The sequence below is a fragment of the Amphichorda felina genome, assembly GCF_050947745.1.
Source record: "Amphichorda felina strain 45539 chromosome Unknown scaffold_1, whole genome shotgun sequence".
In the NCBI taxonomy this organism is placed as follows: Eukaryota; Fungi; Ascomycota; class Sordariomycetes; order Hypocreales; family Bionectriaceae; genus Amphichorda; species Amphichorda felina.
The window spans coordinates 377,955-401,059 of NW_028145049.1; the positions used below are offsets into that span (position 1 = coordinate 377,955).

At 51.1% G+C, this 23,105-nt stretch overlaps 9 protein-coding genes across 9 annotated transcripts; 6 read left to right on the forward strand and 3 right to left on the reverse strand.

The window, feature by feature from the left end:
* Positions 1–293: 293 nt before the first annotated feature.
* ACO1O0_000122 (ankyrin repeat domain-containing protein) lies at positions 294–2,012 on the reverse strand (the record flags this gene model as incomplete). The annotated part of the gene is made up of 2 exons (XM_083189624.1): positions 294–1,624; positions 1,823–2,012. 2 exons carry the CDS (start codon positions 2,010–2,012, stop codon positions 294–296), a joined length of 1,521 nt encoding a protein of 506 aa, XP_083053483.1.
* Positions 2,013–2,901: 889 nt separating this feature from the next.
* ACO1O0_000123 (ATP-binding protein) lies at positions 2,902–4,173 on the forward strand (the record flags this gene model as incomplete). Its single annotated transcript, XM_083189625.1, has 2 exons — positions 2,902–3,184; positions 3,239–4,173. The coding sequence occupies 2 exons, from the start codon at positions 2,902–2,904 to the stop codon at positions 4,171–4,173; spliced, it is 1,218 nt and encodes a 405-aa protein (XP_083053484.1).
* Positions 4,174–6,442: 2,269 nt separating this feature from the next.
* On the forward strand, positions 6,443–7,447 carry ACO1O0_000124 (uncharacterized protein; the record flags this gene model as incomplete). Its single annotated transcript, XM_083189626.1, has 1 exon — positions 6,443–7,447. One exon carries the CDS (start codon positions 6,443–6,445, stop codon positions 7,445–7,447), a length of 1,005 nt encoding a protein of 334 aa, XP_083053485.1.
* Positions 7,448–7,605: 158 nt separating this feature from the next.
* On the forward strand, positions 7,606–8,671 carry ACO1O0_000125 (Alpha/Beta hydrolase protein; the record flags this gene model as incomplete). Its single annotated transcript, XM_083189627.1, has 2 exons — positions 7,606–7,610; positions 7,834–8,671. 2 exons carry the CDS (start codon positions 7,606–7,608, stop codon positions 8,669–8,671), a joined length of 843 nt encoding a protein of 280 aa, XP_083053486.1.
* A 2,458-nt stretch (positions 8,672–11,129) lies between these two features.
* On the reverse strand, positions 11,130–12,558 carry ACO1O0_000126 (uncharacterized protein; the record flags this gene model as incomplete). Its single annotated transcript, XM_083189628.1, has 3 exons — positions 11,130–11,362; positions 11,435–12,464; positions 12,526–12,558. 3 exons carry the CDS (start codon positions 12,556–12,558, stop codon positions 11,130–11,132), a joined length of 1,296 nt encoding a protein of 431 aa, XP_083053487.1.
* Positions 12,559–13,772: 1,214 nt separating this feature from the next.
* ACO1O0_000127 (uncharacterized protein) lies at positions 13,773–14,690 on the forward strand (the record flags this gene model as incomplete). The annotated part of the gene is made up of 1 exon (XM_083189629.1): positions 13,773–14,690. The coding sequence occupies one exon, from the start codon at positions 13,773–13,775 to the stop codon at positions 14,688–14,690; it is 918 nt and encodes a 305-aa protein (XP_083053488.1).
* Positions 14,691–15,902: 1,212 nt separating this feature from the next.
* ACO1O0_000128 (uncharacterized protein) lies at positions 15,903–19,212 on the forward strand (the record flags this gene model as incomplete). Its single annotated transcript, XM_083189630.1, has 4 exons — positions 15,903–17,868; positions 17,931–18,047; positions 18,116–18,826; positions 19,058–19,212. 4 exons carry the CDS (start codon positions 15,903–15,905, stop codon positions 19,210–19,212), a joined length of 2,949 nt encoding a protein of 982 aa, XP_083053489.1.
* A 56-nt stretch (positions 19,213–19,268) lies between these two features.
* Positions 19,269–20,296, forward strand: ACO1O0_000129 (uncharacterized protein; the record flags this gene model as incomplete). The annotated part of the gene is made up of 3 exons (XM_083189631.1): positions 19,269–19,378; positions 19,449–19,976; positions 20,050–20,296. 3 exons carry the CDS (start codon positions 19,269–19,271, stop codon positions 20,294–20,296), a joined length of 885 nt encoding a protein of 294 aa, XP_083053490.1.
* A 595-nt stretch (positions 20,297–20,891) lies between these two features.
* Positions 20,892–22,407, reverse strand: ACO1O0_000130 (uncharacterized protein; the record flags this gene model as incomplete). Its single annotated transcript, XM_083189632.1, has 5 exons — positions 20,892–21,084; positions 21,141–21,783; positions 21,839–21,968; positions 22,025–22,136; positions 22,304–22,407. The coding sequence occupies 5 exons, from the start codon at positions 22,405–22,407 to the stop codon at positions 20,892–20,894; spliced, it is 1,182 nt and encodes a 393-aa protein (XP_083053491.1).
* Positions 22,408–23,105: the final 698 nt, after the last annotated feature.

Below are 23,105 nucleotides of genomic sequence, written 5' to 3' on the forward strand. Positions count from 1 at the left end.
GCCGATCTAAATGCAATCAAATCGGAGGCGGATATGCTTACCTTGGTGAGTGGTTTTAGAGGCGCCTGCCCCCAATTATCCAATCTCGCTTTATGAGAAAATTAATGTAGCTCTAGAGTGATTTGAGTGAGCCATTGTTGCCAGATGCAGGGACGGCGACCAAAGAAGCTTTAAATTAGAAAGAGAATATCAAATAAAACACAGGCTAAGTAGAGAAGGTTTCAAAAGAAGTCCTGCCGCGGCAATCTACATAATGACCCCGACCCCCGAGTCTGCCTTGCCCAAGAGAGACATTAGGTAACCACCTGCGCGCCATTTTGAACAAGGTACATCGCAACCTCGAGATGGCCAGGTGTTTCCCCCTGAGATGCAAGAAGCAGTGGGGTGCAGCCTTTCTTCTCCTCTGCATGGGCATCTTGGGGGTCCTTCGCCAACAGTAGCTTCACTGCTTCGGGATGCCCATTTTGCGCCGCTTGGTGGATTGGTCGCCTTAGAGAGGACCTGGTTGCAAACGACTTCGCACCATATTCCAGGAGTTTCTCCATAACCTGCACGTGTCCTTGCTGGGAAGCTATCCACAGAGCAGTTGCGCCGTCTTTTTCTTCGGCGTTGACGTTTGCGCCATTCCGCAGAAGGAGGTCGACGATTTCGGTATAGTTTTGCTGGGCCGCAATCATCATTGGAGGCCAGTCGTCCTGTTCTCGCACATTGACATCTGCGTTGTTTTGGAGAAGAAGACCGACCATGTCTAGATACCCGTTCTGCGCAGCTTGATGAATCGGGAAGCGCTTTGATGGATGTATGGAAAAATTTGTGTCAGCCCCCTTTCGAATTAGAAGCTTAGCAATTTCGCAATGTCCTTGCTGAGCCGCAAGCCAGAGAGGCGAAGGGGTCTCGTCATCATAGCTGTCTTTGTGCGGATCAACTTTAGCACCGGCTTCCAACAGTATCCTAACTGCCTCGAGGTGGCCATTCTGTGCGGCCTGGTGAAGGGGCCGACGACATCCATTTTTAGAAGCAGACTCCTTGTCACCTCCTGCGTCTATCAAGATCTGGACGATTTCATGATAGCCCTGCTGGGCAGCGCTCCACAGCGGTGTTATGTTACCCTTGTCGACTCGATCAGCCGCCGCTTCGCGTGACAATAATAACCTCACTACTTCGGTATGACCACCCTGTGCAGCCTGATGAATGGGCGTGCGCAAGGACTCTTTGATCGGAGCGTTGATATCGATTCCGTCGTAGGTAAGCAAGAGTTTGACGACTTCGATATGACCTTGCTGGGAGGCAATCCAAATCGCCGTGGCACCATCAGTACCAGCAAGCCCCGCGCACAAAGGGTCCCTCTCAAGTAAAAGCTTCACCATGTCGAGATATCCAGATTGAGCTGCTTGGTGGATAGGTTGTCGAATTTTGGTGCCAGTCGCGTGAAAGGTCCTCGATGTGGCCGACATTCCTTGATTCTGCGGAATGCCAAGATTTACAGGCTCGTAGGTGTCTGGATGGAAGTGAATATTGAAGGGGTCATTGGAATCTGCCATTCCGAATAAGTCCAGACTGCTGTCTAGATTGCCGTCTAGAATGTCAACTGGATTGGCATCCCACAGAGTTTGACTAGAACCACCTGGGATGGCGCCAGATATGAGTGCAGAGGACATCTGTACCATATCGATCAGAAATAGAGCAGCATCGCTGCCACAGGTCAGCTTACATTTGCAGGCGGAGGAGTTTCTCACCCAGAAGTTGCCGCTCCCGTTGCTTCAGTCTGGGCTGGTAATAGCTTTAGCGACTGTGTAGCCATCATGTCTGAGGGTATTAATACCTATGTTTTGATCGCCTCGGCCAAATCGATTATCTCCTCCCTTCCTCTTGTTCTTGTGAATGCCCCACTCGTTGAGCTTGATCTTGTACTGCTGTTCACTGTGCACCCATGGAGAATTAGTGCGGTCGGCAATGACCTCCTGACGATTCACTAACCTAGCTTTGAAATCTCGCGCCTCCATGATTTTCATGACTTCTTTCAGGCTGGAGCTTTTATAAAGGTCCTTGATGGTGTCTTTATGCCTAGCCCAGAGGTATTTCGGCGGGCCACGCACCCTTTCCGCCGGTTCAGGGACATTGCAGGGCGGGAAGCGATGGTTGACTGTCAAGTGTCAGAGACGGGGGGTGAGATGAATCAAAAAAAGGCTAATGATTACAAAGTTAAGTGAAAGAGAACTGAGTTGTGGCTCCGAGGTTGGGATGATGGATAAACTATATCGTGTTCGCAGTTTCGAACTTGAAAAGGTTCGAACTGTGCAATGTTCGAACTTTGCAATGTTCGAACTTCTCACCGCCACGTCAGCAAACCTTCTGAGCTATATGTCATTTGATGCAGACAGAATAATTCGCCGTCCAAAACTTTCGGCACAAGTCATCAAAACGAGGCTGCCAACAGTACCAAGCGGGAGAGCCAGCTCGTGCCCAACTGGGCAGCCGTATGATAGGGCGATGATGTGTCGCCCGCGCGTGACGCATCTGTAGAGAGGGGTGGGCGCGGATATCTATTGGGCCAGGGCATACCGAACGATGTTGTGTATCATGGCGTTGGTCAGACATGCATGAAAAGGCAATGTTGGGCGTCTTCGTATGCTTTAGCATTGGATTATAACAAAGGGAAACTTTTCCAGAGGGGCTAAGGCACTCCTCCTCCTGTCTTGGAGCGAAAGTTCAGACTTTTGGAACTTCTAAAAAATTATTCTAAATGTATATAATGTCTAGCTTTCTAAAGTGATATATAACGAGCCCACTGTCTTCCTAGGCTATTTGTGATCAAATTCTTCTACTCGGCAATCAACATCACCAAGAAGCACCTTCATCTCTGATTTCATTCCTCCAGCAGAGCGGCACCTTCCTTACGCAATGGAGAACCCCATGCAAACTCCTCCGCTGGCTGAGTGCAGGACCAATACCCACGACCAATGTGGTAAAGCAGGATCACAGCCTCATAACAGCCAAGGAGCATCAGAATTCGAAAACGGAGGTCCGAAAGTGGCTGCGCCTGATGCGAAAGATGACGCCTCGAAACGGCCCAGGGAGCCCTCGTCCGATGAGAGCGAGGGCGAGAGGCCCAAAAAGTTCCGGGCTATATTTCCCATGAAAGCCAACAAGATAGATGAGCTACGAAGCTGTATTGTCCAGCCTGGTTAGTGAACCTCTATGATATTGATAGGGCTCTATTGGTACTAATATAATTCAGAGAAAATTACGACGACATTTGCCGATGTTCACATCGACTCTTGTACGATTGAGGCTGTTGAAAATGTGACGCTGGCGATGCATCACCCGGATGCTTTCGGTTATGGTATTCTGTCTAGATGCGCCTCTCAATCGGTCCTTCTCTATGGTCCACCGGGCACTGGAAAGACCTTGCTTGTCCGAGCGCTTGCGAAACAAGCTAGTTCCAAGATTCTAGCCATCTCCGGGGCAGATATCAACTCCAAATACGTTGGCACCGGCGAAAAGAAGATAAAGGACATGTTCGCCTTGGCACGCAGAGAATATCCCTGCATCATCTTCATCGACGAAGCAGACGCAATATTTCGCTCACGTTCAGCAGAAGTCCGACAAAGCCACCAGCAGTACCTCAACGAGTTCTTGGTGGGGATGGATGGAATCAACTCTGGAGGGTTCACAAACCCAGTTGTGGTGGCAGCGACGAACAGGCCTTTTGATATTGACGAGGGAATCTTGCGTCGCCTGGGCAGACGCATCATGGTGGACATACCAAATGTAGCCGCCAGGGAGCAGATTCTGAAGATTCATCTGAAAGGAGAGTCCTTGGCTGATGATGTGGATCTCTTTGAACTGGCGAGAGCAACTCCCGACTACACTGGCTCCGACCTCAAGAACCTGGTCTATTCAGCCGCCATCACAGCTCTTCGGGAAGAGATGAGTGCCGCTAGAGGATTATCTAGCCCCCCCGGTTCTACCCCAGAATCGACGGGAAGCCAGATTGGCTCTAGCCGTGTCCTGCGCAGAGCGCATTTCTTGCACGCTAAGCGTGAGATCCCGCCGTCTCCTATCTCTGACACGGTCGCTAAGATCCGGCAATTCCACAACAAATTTGGTGATACAGTGCAGAAACGCAGCGGAGAAGGTCCCGTGGACAAGACCAAGTCTTCGGTTGCCTAATGAGGCGTCGGGCCCTTCGCTATCTGGGCTCCTTATGTCTTCTGAGTATCTGCTTCTCTTTTCATCAATCATCACCTCGTCGTAGTAGGACTGAAATTTGGAGGAAATTAACAACCACATTATACAACTCTCAGTTCAAACGGATCTTTGATGATCTCTCAATTGTGATTATACCAAATGCTTCCATGTGACTATCTGCCGACGTCAGCTCGCAAGCTGATGATCCAAGAGATCGCTGGACCATTAGCCTTGATGTGCATCATCTCATAGGTACCTGTATGTCCCTTCCGCAACCGCGACGGCAGATCATTTTGTGACAAGTGACCCAGCCCACAACCAAAGTAAGAAAAGCGAGGGCTAATTCGATAGTTCCGATGATGGAAGCAGACAATTCTGAGTTCTGACTTGTTTGCCAGCGAGAGATGTCGATATTCGTCTCTCTGGCGTTGACACTCTCAAGAGGTTGCATGTGAAAGACAGTGTTGACTTAATGAGATAGAATTGAGCATATCACCGTAATGGAGGGCTAGCAGTGGAGGAGACCGTGGCCATGAAAGAACGGAGAGTGGAGATAGAAGAATTCTTCTCTCATAATGAAGCTGGAGATGAAGGAGATAGAGGCTACGCTCTGCTAGATTGTGGGAGGTGGGGTATTAGGGTAAATGCGAATATGGTTGCTCGCAACTCGTAGGAAAGAAGGTGCCGGCTCCCTGGACTCTCGAAGTGATGGAATTTTCATTTGGAGTTTAGAGCTGGAAGCTCACAGATTACCATAAGCTCCCGTAGCCTAGCTACGTCTCATCGAAATGAAACCTTCGGCTTGATACTAAGGCCTCACTCCACAGTGACAGCGATGCCCTGATTATCTATTCTTCCTAATCTCGACGGGCTGAGCCGCACTCCCCACCTTCTCTTCACGCTGTACGCTGAACTTGGGATATGATTGACCATCGAGACTCCTAATGCCTTAATGCCTTACGCGGCCTTGCCTTGGTGGTTAAATAGATAAGTGTTAATTAGATTAATAATTAATTAAGGGAGATAATTATTAGATAGTATTAAGGGTTGAAGAGGTAAACTCGTATTGATCCACTATCGTTTCGTTATTATAGATAGGTCAGGTTCCGTGGCTCTCCCCAAAAGATCTGAAATTCTGTTCCGAGTCTACTTTTGGCACGGCCGCCATTCCTGGGTCGTCACCCAAGGCCAGATGGAAGTTGTTTTCCACTGGATCTACCAGGTGGAGGATGCATTCGTGACCGGTCTTCCCCAGGAGGACCCCATCGCAGTCATCATCCTAGGACACTTTTGCGTCTTACTTCGCACCGAATGATATTAGTTCTTGGAGGGATAGGTATCGCATATTATGAGGGAGATCCTTCAAATCTCTAAAGCTAGTCGCTAATGGCTGTTTTGGCTTATATGGTATCTTGAAGGTCAGGACAACCCGGCGTTGAAGCCATGAGAACGTTGATTGAATATTCCTTGGTTTGGCGGGAGATAAATCCAGAAACTAAATCGGCGTCCTTACTAACATCTATCGTGTAAAAGATGGGTGATATATGTACATGTAATGACCGCGGCAGAGAGAGATTGTGAATATCGCATAGGTTTGAAGCATCCTTCCGAGAGGAGAAGTATGGGCAGTGCCTACGTCGGCCCCAGAGTAATACAGATTGGCGTCATGTATAAGAAGTAGTATATAATGCCAATACTTCAGAATAGCCCTGTCCGTGACAGGTTGTATATCCTTGAGGCTGGTGGTAATACACTCTCGGTAGGTGAAACATGAGTGCTTGTAGCCCGGTACCTGATAGTTTGATTGGGGGTAAACCGGTAGTGGCTGGCTGGAGAGGGTTCAAGATAACAATCATTGATGATAGAAGTGATGATAATCGTAGATACTTGGATGTACATGCGGTCTGCTACAAAAATGATGGGAATCTGGCCCGACGGACTATTACTGCAAGTACTGATACCCATCAAGGTAGCAATGGCCAACCATAAATAAGGTATCCTACACGTTTTGTGTTCCAAAATAGAATATAGTTTTGCCTCAAATCTAAATGTTGACGTGGCAACAAAGAAGCTCCTATGGTTTATAAACACCACTTCGACCCCAATATCCTACCACCTCAACTTGACACCGTGCATATTACTTCAACTAGCAACAGTAACACGTCATAAATACCTACTCATTATGGCTGATTTTGGAGGGGACTTACACATCGGTCGTTGCATCCGCGGCCTCCTATTGAAAGAGCGATGCATGACCATTACCATGGATCCCGCCTACGGCTACTACCAGGGTAGCATAGATCCCCACGAGGCCTACCCCGAATTTCAGGACTATGTGAGCGAATTTTCCCAGAAAGTCAAGACGATGGTTCATCCAAGCATTCTGGACGAGTATCTAGTTGACACCCTCGCACTGATGGTTTTCGCGTCGAACCTGATCGGACGAGTTGGACTGGGCATCGACATGACCCTTAGGTTCTGCCGACCTATTTTCCGGGGCGAAAAACACTCCAGCAACTTGAGCGACCGCAAATACGAATACGAAGCCTTGAAGTACGAGATGGAGCGAAGGGGGTTGCCTGTTACACCGGATTCCATCGTGCGAAGACAACGAGAGATTATCCACCACGCCCTGGCCGCCAAGTACATGCTGCGCCGAGTGTGCATCGACGGCCACAGTCTGTCCGAGGACATTATCCGCGAAACACATTGGATCTTCACGCACAAAATTGACGCCCCAGACGGGACTTCGTGGAGGGAGTATGGCGGCGTCTACAGGAAGTGTCCCGCCGCCGCAGGCCTGCACTCGTTTACGGATCACGACCTGGTCCCCGCTGCGATGCAGAGGATGATTTCTTGTCTGGACGAAGACCTTAGAAGGGCCTCGGAAAGGGGGCAGATCGACCCCATTGCGCTCGCGGCCAAATATTGTCACATGTTTGCTAATATCCAACCATTTTTGTATGGTAATGGACAGATGTGTTGCCTCATTCTGAATATGCTCTTGATTAAATATGGGGGTACAATGATCTGTATGGGTGCTACGGAGGCTGATCGTGCGGAGTACCTTGGTATTGTGGCGAATGCATCTACTATGTGGGAGGCTTCGACCCTCGGCGACGACGACGAGGATGATCTTCCCGAGGAGTGCAGGAGGAAGCACTACAAGGAGCTGGCGACGTTTATGTTGAGACATGCGCGGCAAAGCGTGCAGGCAGTTGTTGGTCTTTTGAAGATTGAATCTTATTTAGTTTGAAGGAAAAATGACTATATTTCTCACGACACAAACCAAAGGCCTTGGTCGCAGTGTGGAGCGATGTGGAATCATGCTGCAATGATGTGGAATCATTCCCATCGGAGTCTAGGGCCCAGGCACGGTGTTTACGGCGTCCCTCTTCTCCACCCGGTGCCGAGATGCCGTCCGCGGTCGCCGGAGGCGGGTCAACTTGGGAACTTCATCCCCGAGTCACTTCGGATCTAAATGACTACAGGTAGATAAAAATGACAGCTACCACCGCGTCATGGGCAGCTAATTGTGGACTTATACATCTTTTCGCGCAACCAATACGGCACAGCTCTGCAACCCACAGAGACCAAACGCACATCATCATTCAACCCAAATCAATCTAACCGCAGCATGAGGTTTACAACTACTTCGGAGTTTGTCGAGCTGAGGCCGGACGTCAAGCTTCACGTGGTCCGCTCCTCACCAGCGACCGAAAAACTCACTACAGGCACCACCAATGTGCCAACAGTCGTTTTCCTCCACTTCTGGGGCGGGTCTTCCTCAACTTGGTCGCCCGTCAACTCCCTGGTTGCCAGTCAATATCCAACTCTGGCTCTGGACTTTCGCGGCTGGGGACAGTCGACCGGACCGGAGGACAAGAACGCGTACTCGATCGCTTATCTCGCTGACGATGTCGAAGCTGTCATCCTGCACTATCATCTTCAAAACATCATCATAGTCGGTCACTCCATGGGTGGAAAGGTCGCCCAGGCTGTGGCAGGCCGCGGCAGCGTTGTTGGCCTTCGGGGAGTCGTCCTGATTGCGCCCGCACCGCCGACTCCGTTTGCCCTGCCACCTGAAATGCGCGAGCAGCAGATTCATGCGTACGAAGCTGCCGAGAGCGCCGAATTCGTGACGCGGAACGTGCTGTCTGCCGGGTCCTTGTCGGATGAGACGGTGTCAGCCACGGTGGGAGATATGCTGAGGGGGAATCAGTGGGCAAGGCCGGCTTGGCCAGCGCACGTCATGGCCGAAGATATTCTGGAGCTCGCCAAACGCATAAATGTCCCCGTTTCTGTTGTTGTGGCTGATAAGGACAACGTCGAGCCATTGGCCAGGGTTGAGGCGGAAGTGTGTACGAATATCAAGGGGGCGACAGTCAAGGTGCTGCCAGACTCGGGCCATCTGCTGCCCTTGGAGGTCCCGAAACTAGTGGCTGACCATCTGGCGGAATTCATCCAAAGACTAGAATAGATGGTTATGAATCTTCTACATATTCGAGGCTAGAAAGGTTTTCTCTGTTTCAATATTTGATGAATTTATCCAGCAACTATTACGTGTAAATTACATACACCCAGTATCACATACACCCAGTGCGGCATCTGGAGATGCTCTCATCGCTCTGATTTTACTTACCCTTGAAGTATTGTGTCTACGGAGGGCCCCGTGGCCTCATGCACCTGACACAAAACGTCACCCCCGATGATATCACGGCAATCTATAGCTAGGTAGCTACTGAGGCGTTGGAGACGTTGGAGACGTTTGAGTCGTGGCGCGCGCCACGTCGCTGGGCAATGGTGCCTACCTGAAGCAAGCTAACATTGACGAGCTAGACTTCCAGCAATCCTTCTAGACTCAAACTACCTGATGGATGGCCTCCCATGCTACCTCAAGCCCAAGTATGATCCGCAGGGCTTTCTGTACGACCGTACGGTCGCTGGACCTGATGATTGGTAATTACGGGCCACATTCCTTTCCAACCGACCCGGAACGGCCGCCTCTGCCGGGTGCAGGTCCTAAGATCATATATCGTCATGGATTAATGTTGTTTTTACAAAGTTATGAGATCGATCGGCATTGCTTTTAATTTAGTATTGATCGACGGAGAACAGATCCAACTTAGCAGAGTTTTGTCAAGAAACTAAACAAGACGGGTCGAGGCCAGCCGGCTGGTGGGGCATTACACAACGGTCTCTGACCTATACTAGCCGCGATAGCATCTTTTGGGCAAGTATCCTTCAGAATAAAGGCGGGAGCATTGTGCGGTGTAGATATCCGGTAACTGGTTGACTGGGTTAGCTCCCTAGTCTCAGCATGGGGGGAAACTTTATATAAACTTCCATAGCTGCCATGGCTGTCATCGCTTCCTTCAAGGCCAATCACCTGCTGGCCTTGGCACGCCAGTTGAATCTTGCTGTGATTCCCGGGAACCAATATGTCACGGTTGAATTATAATTTCCATAAGCTTGGGATGGAGGGTCCTCGCTGACGTTCTGTCCAATGTTGTTTATGATACCCAGAGATCATATGATCTCATTGTCTCCGGCCGCCCCGGGCCTGCATCGTGGTATTTGAGTCGAACGTCTGACATTGAAAATCAAAAGATTATGTTTGCGAGACTCTCCAAGTTCCAACGAATTTGACGATAACCACATCCTATCGCACAGCCAACCTCTCCGACTCTAGCTCCTCGCCCCTCAAGCTTCCAACATGGGTCTGAGCAATGCACTGCTGCGGACAGCCGCAATGGGCAACAATTTCATGATTGTGGCATCCTCGGCCATAGTCACAGGCCTTGCCTCGTGGTTTCTAGCCAAGTCAGGCCACCGGGCCTCGCATATCGTCTACCAGGAAGTCATCGTATGTCTTCCACAATCATCCCTGCTTGGACCCTGGGTAGTCAAAACGGACACAGCAGCTTACAGGTAACTTTAGGCTGTTATGACACTTGGTTTCTATCTCATCGCCCTAGTCATGCCACTTATCGGCAAATATGAGGGCCATTTGGCGCCGCTGAACGTCATTTTCTCCTACCTCTGGCTCACATCCTTCATTCTCAGCACCCAAGCTTGGACTGGTGGAAAATGCCACGACCATGGCCCAATGCTTGGGCGCTGCGGCCGCAAGCATACAATCATGGCCTTTAATTTCCTGGGATTGTGAGTTTCCACTCAGCATAGATCCCAAGCTCCAGCTGCAACAACCATGCTAACTTTGAGCGAAACAGCTTTTTCCTTTTTTGCAACGTGGTGATTGAGGGACTACTTCTCAGGGCGTCACGCCGTACCGAAACAGAGCGCGTGGTCAAGGAACGGCCCGGTACGAGCAGCACTGCAGCCACCACCGCGTAGGGCACTGCATGAGGCGCTGGCACGCGTACCGTTGAAAACGTAACGCGGTGATGCCACGATGCAGAAACAGCTACGGCTGGCTCTGAGACAATACATTCCACCCACAAGGGAAACATTCTGCGAACGAGGCAACAAGAATATTGGCGACAAGATTGTCAGGACAGGGGAAAGAGATGCTTCATGAGCAAGTCGGAGGAAATAATTTAGGGATAAGCTGAGAAGGCGGGATGGTGTATCGAGTACATGTAGTCAACCTACCTGTATATCATATGGCCAGTCCTAGCTTGGAGAACCGTGGGGCAGGATGCCATATGAGATGTAATATTTGTCTTAAGGGAGACGTAATCCAGAAAATATATCAGCAGTAGTACAAATAATCTTTCTCTGCTAGTATTTGCATGTTTTCTTTGCTCCTGGGATTGATCATTGTTCCTGTACCCGTGGGTTGCCTCCATAGCTGGACAGAATGACTGGGATTGTGTCATAATTTTCTATCAACAGCCACAAACAATTGAACAAAGCCAGACGCCCACCTAGTATAAAGCCGCATCTTCGCTACTGTATGACTTACTATACTCTACCTACTCGCTCCACTGATACACACTGAGACGTTTACTTCCACCACACTTCTGCTTCGTGTTCCCGGGGCAGCTGCTCTTGCACTCAGCCTCGGGCGCCTTCTTTGATCCCGCGTCCAGCTTTGATCCGCACCAGCACTCGATTGCGTTCTGGGCGCCGAATGTCTTGTATCCCTTGCCTATGCAGTACTTTCCACACTTCTCTATTGTCATGCCCTTGCTATTTTTGGTATTGGCTATTGTGGCACCAGTGTTAGCGGTGCCCGGAACTGCCCGAGGGCTGGATGGATATATATATATGTACTTACCATTTGGCAGAGCACGTCCGCTCTCCAGCTCGGTATGGCACCCAAGGTTTTTGAACTTCATCGGCGGCTGAGTAAAAGATGAGCTGAACAGGTTGAGTCTTCCGGCATCGCTACCGCAGTTCTGATTTTTGTTTCCAGCACATTTGCCACTGCAGTCTGCGGATGGGGCAATGATGGAGCCCAGTCCAAGGTTGTTACCGCACCAGCATTCAATGGAATTCTGCACGTTGAAATGTGTGGTGCCCTTGTCTCTTAGGCAGTAGTCGGCACACTTCTCGATGGTCATGTCATTGGCCCACAAGCTGTCGTCTCCCAGCGCTCGTGTGTTGGTACCCTCGGTGTAGCACCCCCAAGGCCGATACGACACGGGGGCAGAGCTGTCCTTGGACCCGTAGACGTTGAGTCGGTCGGGTCCTCCGCAGGTCTGTTTGCCGTTTCCAGAGCACGGATTACTGCAATCCTTGGCTGGGGTTTTAGTGCTGCCCATGTTCAGGGAGACACCACACCAGCACTGTTTGCCGAACTCGACGCCGAAAAGCGGCTTCTTCTTCTCTTCCATGCAATAGACGGCGCACCACTCCAGTGTCAAGGCCGACTGGCCTCCCACAGCCAAGTGATCCAGAGCTCGGGCCTCTTTGGTCGAGCCCGGAAGACCAACATAGGCCTCCGAGTAGCAACCATGGTGCTTGAAGCCAGGGACTTGGTCGAAGGTACCCACACAGACATTTGTTCCCTCAGGCAAGTAAGTGCAGTCATTTCCGATATACGGATTTATACCATGGAACTTTCTTTCGGAGATATTGTTTTCCTCGACAATGCTGTCGCATGTGTCGGTTGTCTTGACCTTGTGGAATTTGTAGCAGTTGTCGGCCATGCCGCCCAAGATGGGAGAAGGAGTGACGATTCCATTTGGCGTTGATGTCGAAGTGGGAGTAGGTGGTCCTCCACTGGTATGATTCGAGGCTGCGACCTCGATGCAGTACGAGTAGCCTATCTTGAAGTTGCCACAGTCTTCGGTCAAGGCAGGGTTCTGGGTAAACAATCATTATGACATGCCCATCAATTTTTTCCTTGGTCTGGGTAAAACTCACCCAAGCAAGCCATTCCTCAAAAGGGATTTCCATGATGGCTGGGACCTGGCGACATTCCAGGGAGCCATCTTTGTTCTCGTACCACCACGTACAACCGGCAGCCGTTCCTGGCTCGACTTTTCCAAGAGGGTCAGGGCCACGACGCTCAAGGCTGGTTGCCTTGCTGATGGTTGCCACTGACAGGAAAACGGCGAGACTAGGCAGTTGCAACATTCTAGGGAGTTTTTGATGGCACTGGGGGGTAAACTATGTGAGGTGAGGGAGTGAGTGAGGGAAAAGAAAGCGGAAGAGCAGTGTTCAAGGAGACGGGCTATTGGATGGTACCCTTCACAACTCTTCCTTTTCCTCTAAAAAAACACTATAATGACTCCTTGCGGGCTTGCGGCATTAGAGAATCTACACATGTTGACAAGTGCAAAATACAAAAGTTGGAGGCCTGCGGCCATAGCAGTGCCAAGGTTTACAAAGGATCCCCTAATTAATGTACCTCTGTGCTGGTAAGTTCTGCCAAGCCAACAATGTTATAATGTCTTCGCCACTGGGAGCAACCAACATGAAAGGCAATTAGGCATACGTAGTAGAGTGGGATATGAGGTGAGTATCCGTACTCGTAGAACTAACTGCCAAGGCTCTCAGCCCAGCTGTTTCAATAACTTGAATCTTATGGAGTTGTCGAGGGTGACGCCTGCGTACTGATTGTAACGGGTATCGTGTATTGGGTACTTACACATAGACAGCTATGACTACTTGTTCACTAATAGACAGACATGATCACACGTTTGTACCAACTAGGTGGAAGGCATACCTACTGAGGCGGCAATAATGGTCCCACTTACAAAGACACAGGGATTACGCGGATCCTACCAGGGGCTGCATGTATTTACGGTGTACCTAGTGCGGGAGGGAGACTACCGAAATCTGCATAAGTAATTTTACTGGCGAGAATCTTGCAGACGACTAACACAGGTTGCAGGGTGCCATTCAAAGGGACCAACCAAGGGTCTAGTCTGGTGATTCGAGTGTTGGTGCATGTCGACTGACAAAATAACAGTGCGGCCAAACCGGCGGCAGCCATTGGCATTTAATCGCTCTTTAAGAGCGTCCCATCCTTGTCTGTCTACATGTACCTGCAGGCCGCCCGTCTCCTGACTCCTCCCAACAGTTTAAGTCAGAGGGTCAGCCCATCCTCACAGAGTCGCAGGGCGTCTCTGTCCACGCTGGGACATCCCTCGACATTTATGCCAACCATGCATATTCTTGCCCTCGGTCCGTCGGCGCTGCACCGCCTCGTCGCCTGCCTGCTGTTGCTGGCTGCTGCTGTGGCTCCCCAAGGCGCAGCAGCAGCAGCAGCAGAGGTCAAGGACGATGTGATGCAGGCCAACCTCGTCTTCCCTCAGGCAAATGCTACCTACCAGCCGGTCTACCCCTTCCCCATCGTCTTCTCGATACAGAATGCGCGGTTGGCGTGGAACTCAACCTTTTGGATCTTCTGGGACCTCTACGACCTCAACACTAATCACTGGATCAACGGTGGCGCAATTGGACACTCGCAAGAGAAACCCCCGAATAACACCGATATTCCAGGAGACCAGTGGCTGGTTATACAACATGACGACAAAGTGGTTAATACAACCTTCACGGAGCTCAAGCTCTACCTAACTTTCGAAATACTCGATGGCTGCAACCGTAAGCAGTGGGAGGAGTACCACGTCGCCTGGCCTCAAACGTACGAGGACCGTGTCATTAACAAAGCCATCCTCTTCAACCTCTCCGACGACGGCGCGGTCCCGGACATTGAAAAAGCAGGGCCCTGCCCGTTCCCCATCGGCGCCATCAATGTCCAGGACTTTCTGACCAACGACGAAATACGCACGGATGTGAAATGCCCGCTCCTGGGAGCCAGCCAAGAGGACCCGTACCCAAACAAGGCTTGCCCTACGAGCATTGGCGCCGCTGAAGCGACCGAGGTCGCGTCCGCCATGCTGGAGGCGGCTCAGTGTACGGATGGGACGTGGCCTGACCCGACGGGTATGCTTGGGCCGTGCCCGACAGACAACTCTGCAGGCAACGGTGGAAAGAGAGCATCTGGATGTGCATTGGCGGCCGTCGTAATCATGGGGGCTGTGATGCTACTGGGGGGACACGGGCTAGAGAGCATGTTTTAGAGATAGGGCCCTTTTGAGCGACGCTCTGGACCGCGCTGGGCGATGGAATTCGGGTATCTCCGAGAGAGCTGATACGTGTAAATGGGGGACAGGGGTGGTTAAATGCTAAAAGCAGTAAATATGCATCTATTATTGCCTGTACCTGCATATATGGCTGCGGAGGAAATCAAGGGTCAGATGATCAGCACCGCCAACGCCTCCCTCCCACATGCTTGATTACGAGTACCTGGCTATATCCTGTGATACGTCTCGAAGCGGCCCGCCAGAATGGGCAGTATGCCTAAATGGATACCAGTCTTGAGAAATTGCAAACTCTTATTATCAGTCCATCTTAGGTTTGTTCTCATACCGTAAGGGAAATCTAGGTTTCATTCCAGCCGTTCGGTGGCCCCGTCCGGCCGGAGGCCTCCACAAAGAATGCATCAATTATTAAGGTTGAGCTCGAAAAGCGATGCAAGGTACGGATCGGTGGACAATATTCGAAAGTGGCTGGTGAAGGATCCGCAACCTTGCCCTGTTGCGCATGCTCGCATCGACCAACGTGCATATCAAGATCCAGCCTGTTGGTTCCGTAACGCTCTCCGTTTACGTACTTTGTACACCGCGACCAACATGCATATTGAATGTAATTAGGGTCTAATGTGTATCGTGTGAGTCCCATCTAGATGACGCGTATTCTAGCTGACGCATATTCCATGAGTACTCACCCCGGCCAGAATGCATGCGGACATGTTAGAGTCCAAAGTCTTCGTCCCCCACGAGTACTGGGTAAAACATTGATTCTACAGACATTCATCGTCCAACATACATTCTGTTATTGAAATGTAGACATGGTATTATATCACTCACCATGTGAGAGAAATATCGATTTTAACCTGGAAGTCCATGAACCTATTAACATAGCGCGCCCAGCCTTGTTGGTTCTCTATTTCGTAGCTGTACATGTGTGTGGTTATGGCCGGCCCCTATGCTTGGCAAAATGGGCGGATGGAACTGGGTCGGCTGTGATGCCAGCTTGCCCGGTCCCTTTATATTCGGGAAGAAGCGTTCCCATAGTCACTGTGCTCCCCAGCCAGTCGTCCACCATTCTTCTTGTCCAAGCTCGCTGTGCTGAGTTTCTTGACAGCTCCCAAGCCCTAGGGATCCCAATTACATACAACGCCCGTTTTTTTCTTTTCCATTATTCCAGTATTCCTTTCTTGGCTCCCAGCCATGGCGTCCTCAAGCCTTCGGGCTTACATGGGCGCTGCGATAATGCTGGCCTCTTCCATCGGCCTAGTCGATGCTTCTGCAAGAAGTCCTCGGGAGTATATCATGGCCGGCGGCATGGGGCCCTGCCCTGTCGAATGTTCTGTGTCCGGGTATGACTCGAGCAACTGGACACAGTATCAGTCCATGGAAGCTCTCCAGGCATGCGACCACAAGCCGAAGCTCCTGGACTTTACCATCCACACTGCTCTCGAGGATGACGACGTGCCCTTTGTTGTCCGCGCATGCTCTACGGTCCGAGGACCGATTGTCTACGATGAACAATACACGGCCATGGAAGATGTCAAGATAGACTCCAACATCGAGGATGAGCCAGTCGAGCTTCAGCTCATCTATTCCAATTCAGATGACAAGACAATCGCCAATCAAAAAACCACTGCCGTTAGGGAGCTGCAAGCCTCTCTTCTCCTCCTCAACAACACTGACACAGGAGAGAACAACGAATATTCCAGGCACATTATTCACTACGGCGATACGGTTGTGGGCATCTTTATCGGCAGTAGTGTCGATCCACGCAGCGCAGCTCTCGGGCCTCTTGAGGACTTTCTCCAGTATTCCAAGGACCCCAAGGTTGGGCGATCCCATACAATTGCGGTGCAGATGTGCGGCAAGAAAAACACTATTCACGAGACCATGGGATTCATTGCAGACACCACTCCAGGAAAGGCCCTCTACCGCGTCCAGTCGGCCGTCAAAGCCTGGTCAGACGCCAAATGTGCTCCAAACCTTGGCCAGACCAAGACCTTTGGGCGTCCATCTGTTGGTCGAAACAAAAAGGTCCTCGCTGGCGAGCTAGACAAGCTATCGACCCCAGACGAGTCCTTTTCTGCTCTTGCAGCATGCAGGACCATCCAAGTCCAGTCAGGCAACGGCTGTGCCCAGCTGGCCAAAAGATGTGGCATCAGCGGCGCCAATTTCACCAAGTACAACCCAGGAAAGAACTTCTGTTCCACACTGAAACCGGGCCAGCGTGTGTGCTGCTCAACGGGAACCCTACCTGACATCAGACCCAAGCCAAAACCAGATGGTACCTGTGCTTCTCGCATTGTCAAGTCGGGCGACAACTGCGCTGCCATTGCCGCCGCCAACGGCCTCAAGATTGCAGACCTGGAGACCTTCAACAAGAAGACATGGGGCTGGAGTGGCTGCAAACGCCTCTTTGTCGGCATCAACATGTGCCTCAGCAAGGGACATCCCGCCCTCCCAGCACCCATCAAGAATGCCCAGTGCGGTCCCCAGAAGCCCGGGACCAAGGCTCCTAAGCCTGGGAGCGACTTCTCAAAGCTGAACCCGTGTCCCCTGAATGCATGCTGCAATGTATGGGGCCAGTGTGGGACAACCAAGGACTTCTGCACAAAGTCATCCCTAGGTCCTCCCGGGACGTCAAAGCCAGGGCAGAACGGATGCGTGTCCAATTGTGGCACCGACATAGTCAACAATGATAAGCCGCCCGCGCAGTTTAAGAAGATTGGCTACTTCGAGGCATGGAGCGAGGAGCGTCCGTGTCTACACATGGACATGGACAATGTGCCTAAAGGCCTAACGCACATCCACTTCGCCTTTGCTGATGTCGGCCCCGGATTTAGCGTGTCCGCCGCTCGTGTGAAGAAGCAGTTTGAAAAGTTCAAGAAGCACAAGGGCGCCAAGCGCATTGTTGCCTTCGGAGGGTGGACCGCATCTACGAATCCCAATTCATACTGGATTTTCCGCGAGGGTATCAAACCCGGAAATCGCGAGACCCTCGCCAACAACCTGGCCAAGTTTGTCATAGACAACGGTCTGGATGGATTGGACCTTGACTGGGAGTATCCTGGTGCTCCTGATATTCCTGGCATCCCAGCCGCGGATCCCCTAGATGGGAAGGCATACCTAGAGCTGCTCAAGATACTACGTAAAAAGCTGCCTACTAGTCAGTTCCATCCTCCCTATCCCTGGCCTTTCTCTTCTTTTCACAACTAATGCCCAAATTAGACAAGTCTCTATCCATTGCCGCGCCGGCCTCTTTTTGGTATCTGAAGCAGTTCCCCATTAAAGAGATTGCCAAGGTAGTTGACTACGTCATCTATATGACATATGATCTCCACGGACGTAAGTTGCCTTGGTTATTCCCTCCGGGTGTTACATAGGAATACTTGCTAATCTACCTCATCCTGTAGAATGGGACTGGGGTAGCTCCTGGGCATCGCCTGGCTGTCCCAAGGGCAACTGTTTGCGTTCACACGTCAATATGACTGAGACGATCAACTCTCTTTCCATGGTGACCAAGGCCGGTGTCCCCTCGAACAAGATCATTGTTGGTGTCACTAGTTATGGACGAGCATTTCGCATGGAGAACCCCAAGTGCACGGGGGTAACCTGCAAATTCACAGGCCCTGATTCGGGAGCCAAGCCAGGAAGATGCACGGGCGAGAGGGGCTACCTCGCCAATGCCGAGATCAGAGAGATCCTCAAAGGCGACCCTCACGCCCGCACATACTATGACAAGAACAGCATGACCAACGTCCTCGTATACGGCAATGACTGGGTAGCCTACATGGGCGAGAAGAACAAGGCCGAGCGTCAAGCGAAGTGGAAGTCGCTCAACTTTGGTGGCACCTCGGACTGGGCTGTCGATCTCGACTACTTTGGTCCTGGCGACAAACCGCCGCTGGGGGGGATCTTCCCTGAGCTCCCCGTGGGCTGGGAGAAGTTTGACTGCGACGACCCCTACGCCATGGACGAACTTCTCCCTGAGGCCGATCGGTGGAAACATCTCAAATGCGATGATGCATTTCAATACGCAATTGGACGTTGGGAAATGAGTGACAAGAAGAATACAGGCCTTGAATTTACCCAGTACCTGAGCACTGTGTTGTCTGGGCCTCCAGGTATGAAATGTGGAATCACGAATGAACAAAACGGCTGCGATGATGAGGTTGCTTGTGGTTCCAGCCATGGTCTCAACGCCTCAGCTGCCCTTGTTCTCCGTTCTTTTTCCGTGCTGAACCAGGTCAGTTGACATCCTCCGCTTCCCCTGACAGAGATTAGAGACACGTCTTACTTGCCGTTTCATGCTGACACGGACTTGCAGTTTTACATTGGGCTCTACGCTGGCATAGAATCAGCGCATAATTCTCTTGAAAGCATGCTGGAAGATTTTGCGGAGACATTTGCCCCTAAGGAGGAAGTCGATGAGGCATTGCTCGGTTTTCTGGACTTCTTAGGCACTGGCCTGGGCCTGGTTTCTGGGCCTCTTTTCGGGAAAGGCGAGTAGACTTGCTAGCCCCTTCTCCGTCTCGAGTCTGCTAACGCGAATGTGCAGCTTTTCAAATGTCCAAATTCTTCACAAGGAACCCTGACATAGCCGACAGTTTGGAAGAGACTACTATGGAAGCGGTCGACTACGGATTGAATGAGGCAAAGGAAGCTGTGGCAGATGAGTGAGTGATATCACCTACTGACTTCCCAATAGCCCCTGGGTATTGGTTACAGCTGACGTATAATTCACAGGGAGACCCTGCCAACCAAGGAACTCGCCGAGGCACTCTGGTCGTTTACGCGTTACTGGAAGAAATTCGTTGTAGGAACACAAAAACGGGTCTTCAGCGGGAAAGAGGAGGACATTAAGTACCTGAAAAGGATGATCTCTCACGGTAAAATGCTCAACATCCCAACGGAACCTGCCATCGACGTTGAGGACCGAGTGGCTCGAGCCCTCTTCGCCCATCTTATCCCCTATGCTTGGTCTCTGCGAGGGGTGCGACCGGTTCTTCTGGATCCCGGCGTGGATTGCTCGAACGTCGGGGCACTGGATTACGAATTTATCATCCCAGGAGACACGGAAAAGTCGGAAGTGTGCATCGACAACAAGAAATATTACCTACTTTATCCGGATGGACTTGCCAATGATTGCAACAGGTATGGCCTGTGCAAGCGAGGTGTGTTGTCGGTTCCACCTGGACTAGACAAACTCGGTTCAAAGACAGGTACTGGAGTGATCAAGTATGGAGGCATAACCAAGCTAGATATTGCGAAGAGGTAAGTGAAGATTGTCTACCAAGGACGTGAAAATCCTGCGACTGGGCTGGAGACTGATGCTAACAAAAACCAGCATTCTTCTGCGCTACAAAGACACCGGCAACAAGAAACTAGACAAAACACCCAGTCTCCTTAGTGACAAGAATGTCAAGGAGGACCTTTGGTCCATGATTGACCAGCGAGATGGGGATCCGGTGATGCTCAAGGGTGTGATTAATATTCCAGTCTGCGGTACGGCGGAGGTCTGGGACAATTGGAAGAAGGAGACTGCGGGCCAAGACATTACATGGGCAGCATACCCGTGTAAGAACGCCGATTAATGGTAGAATTATTAGAATTGTTCAGTAATTTCAACGAATACCTGATATTTACCCCCCGCTTCTATCAAGTCTGCTTTCATTGGCTGATTTTCTCACATTGGAAGTCTTTGACTGAGTTCCTAGCTAGAGTATCCGCAAACTTTCCCATCGTAGTTTGGAATATTGTTATTGTCAAACAACTTTCTAAGCGGAACGGATAGAGCTTTCATGTTTGGTGGCGGTTGGCGACGACGAGCAGCGTGTAACCTCGACTGCTAGGGGAAGGATTGAGGTCAAGGCTGAAAGGGCTTGAATGTGATCCACTGGTGTAGATACTGTTAATAGAACAATAAATACTCGGTAGATGCGTATTATGAAAATGTCTTTAGTGTTCAATTTGTATGATAAGAAATGGAATAGGACGCGTTGGAGATGATGGGATGATGTTTGGTTGATGGTTTTGAATGGTTAGGTAGAGTTAATATGAATCCGATATCCATTCTCCTTTCTCTTCTTCTCGAGTCCCTAGCACTTGGTCCCTGAATTTCTTTTTCCTTTACCAATTCCTTAGAGTATGTGAGCACCCCACAGTCTTCAAAGAAGACCTAGAAGCTAACTACGCACTCTGGGTCATGCCATATTTTTCTGAGATGGGCACAAACCGCAACAAGCATTTCTGGCCGTAGGGACGCGTCGCTATAGTCTGATCGTGAGGCTTCATCGACTCGGCTGTCATGGATAGGTCCGGCACCGTCTCGAACCGCGAGTACACCTCCCGCAGTAGTAGCTTCATCTCAGCCAACGCAAGACTACCACCATGTGAGCAACACAATACCAAGGTTTGATGGTATGCTGCATGACTTACTGTTTGCCGACACATCCCCGCCCGCCGTGGGAAAACGCAAACATGTGGCGCTTCCTCTCTGCGTCTCCCACGGGCGACATCCACCTGTGCGGGTCAAACCTATCGGGGTCTGGAAACACGTCTGAGTTGTGGCGATGGACAGAGTATGCCTGGCTGCTCACGACGCTGCCCCCAGGAACGACAATGCCGTCAATGACCTTGCCGCTCTCCGGCACGACACGCGGAAGTGACATGGGGATGGGTGTGAAGCAGCGTAGGCCCTCCTGCACAATAGCGTCAAGGAAGGGCAGCTTATCAGCCGAAACATCGGGGTTGTCTAGCATTTCTTTCCGTAGCTCCTGCTGGGAGTGGATCGACTGGGGCTGGGAGAGCTCCCACATGAGGAAGCACAGGGCGTCACCGGTTGTCTCAATGCCGGCAACCATGTGGTCGAGGCACTCTGCCGTGATGTCTGTCTGGTCTAGGCTGTCGTCGAGCTTCTCGCGTAGACGGCTGAGCAGGGTGAAGGCCTCCGGGTCGACGGATCTACTCCGCTGTGTGACAAAGTTGCTGGCCAGGGGCACGGATCGCGGTTTTTGGACGAGGTCCAGGACCTTGGACAAGTGCCTATGCAGGGCTGGTGCGTAGTGCATCAGGAGTCGACCTATCCAGATGGTCAGATACATTGAGACGCTTCTCTATTAGGCGGGTAGCCTTACGCTGGATACTGCTATCGGCTGTGACCTGGCACATCATCTCCTGGTCGGTGTGATTCCGTAGACAGTCACTTCCGTAGGGGTGGAAGAGATGGTGTGTGATACTATCGCAGGCAAAGGAGTGAAGTTTGACCTGACACGAACGTGTTAGGACCCAGCGGCGTCCACAAGGAAGAGACGGGGGCGTACATAAATATCGACGCTGCGGTCAGCCGAGTCGCCGCACTGCCTGGCAAATTCCTGCGCCCGGCTCACGATACCTCCGAGCGAGGTCGGCTTCAGAATATTGCTGTTGGCATATCTGTCGGCAATTAGGCGCTTTCTTTGCGCGTGCTATCGGCTGTAAGCTGGATGATCGAGGCACGACACGAATGACGGCTCACGGGAGCTTTGAGGAGGGTTGAGAACATTGTCCTGGGCAAGTCAGAGATGCATCAAAGCAGGGACTGGGGTATAAATAGTACTCACCTGCGCCCCATGACCACGAAGAGGTTGTAGAACGAGGCCTTGTCGTATCCGCTACCCATGGATCCATAGATCTCCTTGACCCCCTCATAGGACGAGAAGGACATCTCGTTAGGAGCGATACGGATGGAGGGTCCATACTTGAGATGAAGCGAGTGGATATACGATGTCCTATTATGATGAAACTCGTGCCATCTAAGAACGAGGCATGTGAAGCGGGAGATGGCGGGACCCGGAGCTGCCCAGAGGGGGTTCGAGATACATTGCCACAGATAGAGCAGGGCAGACGCGGCGAATGCGATGACGAGCACCGGAAGTGACAGGAGAATCATCGTCAGCGGTAATAGTATCAGTTCGAAGGAAAATACAAGATAAGCGAAGCTTGATGGGAACGTTGAAGAATTAGGGTGCGTCTACTGTACATGTACCTTATGCATCCAGTCGGTACCCAAGGTAACGTACAGATAAGGATCCAGTATCGCCCATGTCCCGTCGCTCTATCTTGCAGAACCGATAGTACATTAAATACCCAGGTAGCACTAAAGTAAGAGTTGGTGAAAAATTCCCTGTTTAGGGATAGAAATGGGGATAGAGATGGAGACAGAAATGGGGACGACCCGCCGAGTACCAGGTTCTGAAGCACTGAGGCGTCACTGAGACCATAGACTCGGAGCGATTAGCGATGCGGGGAGAAATCACTGGCGATAAGGCCCAAGCGGTCCAAGATCCGAACCCGGGAGGGGGGTTTTAATCACCTTACCCTTTATCACCAGATATTATCTTCCATTATCCTGGTTCTAGAATC